The 7359-nt window shown below is 40.3% G+C and overlaps 1 protein-coding gene across 3 annotated transcripts in view; it reads right to left on the reverse strand.

Annotated features, from left to right (window-relative positions):
• The window catches only part of LOC103458066 (nesprin-2-like), a 240386-nt gene that overhangs the window by 49744 nt on the left and 183283 nt on the right, over nt 1–7359 (reverse strand). For all 3 annotated transcript variants that reach the window (XM_008398614.2, XM_008398613.2, XM_008398615.2), the window contains exons 32-37: nt 6640–6790; nt 6410–6568; nt 2266–2433; nt 2088–2189; nt 1786–1986; nt 1497–1704 (exon numbers count right to left, since the gene is read on the reverse strand). In XM_008398614.2, coding sequence (XP_008396836.1) covers nt 1497–1704; nt 1786–1986; nt 2088–2189; nt 2266–2433; nt 6410–6568; nt 6640–6790 — 989 coding nt within the window. The remainder of the gene's footprint in view (nt 1–1496; nt 1705–1785; nt 1987–2087; nt 2190–2265; nt 2434–6409; nt 6569–6639; nt 6791–7359) is intronic.

Below are 7359 nucleotides of genomic sequence, written 5' to 3' on the forward strand. Positions count from 1 at the left end.
TCTGAAGCTGCTGCCCCCGCGACCCGACCCCGGATAAGCGGAAGAAAATGGATGGATGTATCAGATATATCAGAATAACAGATTCTGATATATCTTATTGGTCAAAAGACAGTTGATTATTGGTCAAAATGCACTGATATAAATTGACTGGTAATTGAATTGGTTCTACCTCTTTCTAAAACTAAAGTAGAAAACAGCTCATAAAATAGGACTCAGCAGTTTTAAACTCAATAYAGCAGTTTGACCAACAAAAATAAAATCTAAAAAACAAGTTTTGTTCTTCTTGAACAACTCTCTAAATCAGTGCAACAGTTTGATCTACAAAATAAATAAAAATGATACTTTTCACATCTAACTCAGTCTCACTTTTCAGCCCTGCATGATCCATAAAAAACACTGAGGTAAAAAGCCTAAATGTTTTATTCCCTGTCATTTTCAGGGGCAAACATTTAACTAAAATATCTACGGATATGTCTTTCTGTCTCTGCCTCCCTCTGACTCTCTGCAGCCTGATGTTCCTGCATGGATTCATGGATTTACAACAGACACTACAGTAATTTACCGTGTCAGAATGTGAACTAAATATAAAAAGTATGTTTTTATCATACAGAATGAGAATTTAAGCAACTTAATTTTCAGATGTATACATTATTATACATCTCAACTCTATTTACTTTGTAGCAAAAATTTTCACTATTTTTAAACCTCTCCTCAAGGACTTTTCTTATTGTTTCCAAACCATTATCCTTATAGTGTGGAAATAATGAAAAAAATATTGAAACATTGAAATAAATAAACCAAAAAGACTTAGTTCTATATATGAAAGTAAACTGACAAYAAGATGTTATAAACAAGTGATATTCATGGCAAAATTCCTGGCAGATCGTTTACCTCATTCAAACGGAGTTTCTCTGACTCCGTCTTCTGCTGCCTTCACTCTGAGCCGTTCAGAGGGGGGGGAGGGAGCAAGCACTCTGCTGAATGCGCTGTTATGCGCCTTCAAAATAAAAGCATGCGAGTGGAAGATTTTAAAATTCTTCGCAACTGGGGTGAAATTATTGGGGGGACGAATGTGGCTCTCTCCAATATGGGGGTTGACATGTCCCCCCCGTCCCCCTCGCTTCTTACACTTCCCATGAACAATGAACTTGCTCTCAAAGCTCAAGGTTGAACAACAGAGACATGTTTGTGCATGGTTCTGCCAACACATTTTACAAAATAAAGCAACCATTCTTGTACCATATTGAGAGGTTCCCAGACAACTCAGGATGTTTTTTTTTTCATTTTGTTTTTATGTTTATTTAACAGATGTGTGAATTTGAGGTTGGATTTAAATTGCTAGAGGATTTATTTTGCTGAAATATCTCCCACATAAATAAGGGAGACATGCATGTGTTGGTGARATGGGTCCCATGAAAATTGTTACCTAGGACCAATAAAGGAATTAGGAGCTTTGCTCTATAACCATTTATAATTTTGTTATACTTTCCACTGACCGCTGATGACCTTGAACAGGCCTTTGTCTCTTTCCTCCCTCTTCAGGTGGATCATGTCTTTGGTATGCGCGATAGCTTCTCTTAGACTGCTGCAGTTATTAGATAGTTCCTCCAGTACCGGTGGACTGGCCACACTGGACACCAAGCCCACCTCTTTCAACACAGCTTCAGCGTGCTCTTCCTGAGAACTCAGGTCTGCATCTAGGTCCTGATGAGCGGCAGAGGATCGTGTTAATCAGTCATCCCACTCATTTGTGAGGACAGTTTTAATATTTAACCAGTTATGTACCTGTATTTGGGTTTCTGCTTTTGCATCTGAAGCCTCAATTTTACTGAGACAATTCTGGATGTTTTCCACACCTGTCCAACACTCCTTTATCTTCTCAAACAGATGTTTTCTTACAGCTATGATCTCCTCAAAAACATCTGTGCAGTCAGTGAATAACTCCTTCACCTGTTCCATTCTTTTCCTAAGCTGGGTCTCCATCACCTAGAACATTTACAAAAGAAGTGAATTTGAGAAAAGGCCCAAGTGTACTATTCTAAAAATACCAAACCACATGAGGGAAAGAATATCATGGTGTCACTTACCTGTAGTTCTAAAGGAGCCTCCTGACTCAACAGCATCTCCTGAATTTCAATTGACTTCTTATGAAAATGTTCGATATTCTCCTCATTTGTTTGAATCTCATCCTGTAAACAAGAAGCATCTTTGTCAGCAGAAAATATAAGCAATAGAAATTGTTTTACTTTAAGACTGAGATCGTACTCTCATGGCAAGAACTTGTTGTATATTGCTGAAGGGATTTCCTTCTGAAAACAGGGCAAGTTTAGATCTAGYCCAGTTGTCCACCTCTCCTCCAAGCATCAGCTGTTTCTCCCACAGTTCCAATCCCACTCGAAGGTTATCCATATAGGAATCTGTCTTTTCAGTTATCTGCAAAAACATTGAAGAGAAAAAATGTCTGACTCTAATGTATATATGAAAACATCACACTGCTTCCTGTGATAATGTACTGAAAAACATTGCTCATGTCTAAATGAGGAAAGTAAGTTAATTTGTTGAATATCTTATTTTGTCATTAGTAATTCAAGATATAAATGGTATACTGTAGAAATGATAGAAATTTGACCTATGTAGTCTACATACTAACCAGGGTAATAGCTGTTAATGACGTAACCGGCTGCATCAAAACAGAGCATGTGGGAAACAGCATGGCTGAGTGTACAAAGGAAGAGCTCGTTTAAAAGGCAGGTGCAAAAACGTAAATTATCTGGACCTTGAGTGTGTTTAACCTTAAACAGTGTTCCGTTTATCTATGCTACCCGTAAATCTATCCTACTTTGTGGTAATGTGCCTGCGCACATCGATGCTATGTCACATACTGCTTACTCAGCAGATTTCTTATAAATACGTCCTACCTGTGGAAGTTTTGTTTCATGTGTTTTACTTGTTTTAAAACACTATGTAATTCTGGCTGTTTTGTTCTTGAATGGTCAATCTCCAAAGTCCTTATATCTTTTTCTAGTTGAGAAAGCTGTTCCTTTTTTTTGTTTGTTTTCATGTGAAACATCTGAAATTATGTGCCCCCTCATATAAGCCTTGAGCGCTACCCATATATTTGAATATGAGGAGGTATTTAAATTTACTTCCAGATACATACATCGATTTTGATATTCAGGAAAGTGACAAATTCAGGGTCTCTAAAGTAGATATTCACTGAATCTCCACCTAGGAAAAAAAGAAACAGGTTGGCAAAATTCTAATTCCATTTTTATGGGGTTATGGTCTGAAATCATAGCTGCTAAATAAGAACAGGATTTAATTTGTGACAAAAGTTTCTGAAGTCAAAAACATGTCAATTCTTGAATACGTGTTATGGACATTTAAGCAGTAAACTGAGTAGTCTTTACTGGTTGGATTATGTAAACACCATATGCCACTCAATCCTGATTCTTTCATGCCCTGAGTTAGAGCCATYGCAGATCGGGATAGTGTAACAAGTTTAGGAGAAGAGCGATCCACTGGTAGATTTAGAACCAAGTTATAATCGCTGCCCAATATACATGGAGCTTCAACTGCTGCCAGTTTTAGAATTAAATTGTCAGGACTCTGGGTTTTTGGATTGGTGTTGCTTTTCATTTTCCATCCATCCATTTTCTTTACACCCTTGTCCCTAATGGGGTCAGGATGGGTGCTGRTGCCTATCTCCAGCTAACGTTCCGTTCGAGAGGCGGGGTCACCCTGGACAGGTCGCCAGTCTATCGCAGGGCAACACACTTTTCATTTTATTTAGCTTTATGTTTTAGTTCATTTTAGTTTATCCCTTCATGGTCCTTTTGACATTATTATTATTATTGTTATTATTTGAGGTATTTAGTGTAATTAGAGTTGTCTGTAACACTTTATTTGAAGGGGTGTGACTGACATGACACTGTCATAAACATGAAATAATGCCTGTCATGAACATGAAGCAGTCTTAATGAATGTTGTCATAAAGTGTCATTCGGTAAATGCATATGGAGATGCAAAGTTGCTTTAAAAGTTGCCTTGAAAGTCCATTAAAAGTCCCAACTTTGCATTAAAGTGTCATTATTTCCAAAATAATAATACTTAACATCGATAGTCATGAAGCTCTGGACCCACATCAAGGACTCCATCGACGTCACTGTGGACTCCTATTAGTGCACCAATAGGAAAAACCGCTCCGCTGCTGAYGCCATTTTATTGGTGGTCCACACAGCCCTCACCCACCTAAAGAGCAGTAATTCTTACATCTCTCCTCTCTTGGACTGAGTCCCACACTGGGAACTAGATTCTGGACTTCCTGACCAACAGACCTCAGACTGTCAGGATCCATAACACTGTCTCCTCCTCCATCACCCTCAACTGCAGGGCTGGACGCTGAGACCCCTCCTCTTCACTCTGATGACATATGACACCTCAGCAAGACACCCCAGATGGTCATATAGTGAAGATTGCAGATGATACAGAAGTAGTGGAACGCATCACGAACAGTGATGAGTCCAATTACAAAGAGGAGGTGGAACACAGAGAAAACCTCTGCATCCATGTGAAGAAGACCAAGCAGGATAAGGGTCCTCTTCAGCCCCCATAAATCGGAGGATCAGATGTGGAGGTGGTATCCAGCTACAGTTACCTGGTGTGCATATATCCAGTGACATATATCCAGTTTGGATTTACTCTCAAGACCACTGCTTCACGCTGTTTGTTGGATCCAAGAACTTTCACAGTTTTTGTCAAGAACAAGTTGAAGAATTTTTCACTCAGATTTTTGGGGCTAATTGGATTTGGGGAAAACTGGATTTGTATTATTTTTTCCACACAAAGAACCAATCAATCAACCCTGGAAAAGGCTTTCCATGTTGTATGAGCCTCTCTCTCTGTCTCCTTGCAAATTTATTATATTCAAAAAGGTCATTCACTTGCAACAGACTGGCGAGGTGGACAGGTGTCCAGGGTGTACCCCGCCTCTCGCCCGGAACGTGCGCTGGAGACAGGCACCAGCACCCCTCCCAACCCCACTTGGGTCAAGGGTGTAAAGAAAATGGATGGATGGATGGATGGATGAAAAAGGTAATTCAGACAGTTTCAGGGTAAAATTGTTTGGAACTCAGGATTGGGCTTTTTTGAGGAAGTCCTTTTTTGCTACCTACTCTCAGTTGTCCACCATATGGAGACTGCAATCACCTGGAGGGCGGATCCGATTCCTGGACTCCTCACACACCTACTAGCTATTTACCATCATCAGCATGGAGTAAAAGAGGAGGCCATCACCAGCACTTTGGCGCCTGAGTGTTAACCTGTTCTGGTACTCTGAGCCTCTCTGAGCTTCGCCTCTGTGACTTCCTTGTGATTCTCAAGTTAATATTTACCTGTTTTTCACCTCGCAGATATTTCCTAAAGGTGCCTTGGATCTTACTGACTGCGTTGCCTGAGAAACATACCTACTCTAGTGAAAGCCTCTATGAAAGATCCTCTGGTTTTTCATCCAACACTGGCAACAAAGCGCTCCTCCTCATCTTGCTGTCCGTGTCTACCTGTCCGTCCTCCAACACATATCCAAAACGTCAGTCTCGTCAGTGCTCCATCTCCAACAGAACCCGGACTTCAACTCACTCCCTCCACAGATCAACCAAACCCCAGTGACCAAAGTGACTGAACCAGTAAGCGTCTCAGTCTCATCTGAAAGCACTGAAAATCKTACTGGAAGTTGTGAAAATTCAATTATTCAGATTGTCATCTTTAAGCATGGAGTTAAATGCTGGTTTCTGTGTTCAACAAAATTATCAGAGATTTTTATCAGTTGCTTTGACCAAGAAGATTAAGAAAATCCCACAAGTCTATTTTTCCAGATTTCTAGAACAATTCAGCCCAATTCCAAGTGCAAGTTGTTTAAAAGGAAAACCTTCTCTTAACAGGTGTGGCTGGGGTTTTTTACCTGCTGCAGGCTACTCAGTCTAACCAAGCCAACAGCTGAAGTGGGGTTTCACGTTTGGATGCTAGGTTGTTAGAGGCTGACGTATTCACCTTGACACCAGTTTAAACATAGCCCTTGTCGACCGGCTTTGGACCAGCCCATCAGACACAAGAGGTTCAAACCCTTTGAACAAAGAGCTGGTTTGGGCTGCTTTATAGTGGCGAGGTAAGCTCGATGGCGACAAACATTGTATTGTGTGATTTTACTGTAGAAAATCTGATATGTTTTGTTCTAGACCTCCAAGAATGTATTCGGTTACATTTGTACTGTAAGTCTGCATGTGTGCGGATTTTGTTTAGTGTTTCTGATCAGAGTAGCTGACTGACACAAAAGTGAGATTATGCAGCCAGCAAATATATTACAGTGATATCAGTAAATGGTATTCATATACTTAGGTGCACAGGTCCATACATCAAGCCAGCTGTCCAGCAAAGTGTCTGCTTCAACTTCAAAGGGAGCATCAGTGCAATCCGGAAACTTCTTCAGATCTGACTGAAGCTGCTTGCAAGCACCTTTCATGTCTTCTATCTTCTCACCAAGACCATCCAACTCCTCCTTCATATGACACACCTGAAGGAGGGAACACAATGCAGTTATCTTTGGAATGGTGCAAAGTGCATTACTAGAATTCATGGACTCACCTTTTCCATACTTCTCTGCAAGTTGTCTTTGCCGATATAGGAAGCCTGATCGCTGATGGTCTGCTCAGCTTTCTGAATAGTGGTGCTCAGGTAGCTGCGACAGGTCTGTAACTTCTTCAGAAGCTCCAGCAGAACATTGCACTGCTTCTTCCTGCAAAAATAAAMACAGCAAAGGGTTTTACAGTTACATTATAATGTGATCAGAAATGTATGTAACCTAGAAGAGCTTAGAGAAATGTAAAAAAAACTTGAGCATGTACCAAAGATTTTTCCTTCAGTTCATCCACTTCCAGTCAATTACCAAATGCCCATTCAGCATTAGGTAATTGAAAAAAAAATAAAGAAAAGTTTTTTGGGTCCCCCAAAAAACTTGGGCCTGGGGTGTCTACTAGTCCGGTAAGACCTTTCTGATGCCCCTTTTCCACTGACACTACTTAGGCAGCCCCAGCCTTTCTCTGTTCTACTCCAAAGTTTCAGCTGGGGCGATATCTCATGGTGGTATAGAGACCCACCTCCAGGCATCCTATCCGTGTGCTGTGCTTCATAATTGTGTGAATGAATGCGAGTCGTTATTTTTCCAAGACAAAAGAAGAGCTATTTTTAATATTCTAATTATGATTTTTCTGTTATTTCAAGAATAGGCGAAGTGTGAGGAATACTGCTGCAGCAAATGCGGCAATAAGGACAGCTAATCTGCGCTGATTTTTGTATTATAAAAAT

Source organism: Poecilia reticulata, linkage group LG22 (assembly GCF_000633615.1).
Source record: "Poecilia reticulata strain Guanapo linkage group LG22, Guppy_female_1.0+MT, whole genome shotgun sequence".
Taxonomy (NCBI): Eukaryota; Metazoa; Chordata; class Actinopteri; order Cyprinodontiformes; family Poeciliidae; genus Poecilia; species Poecilia reticulata.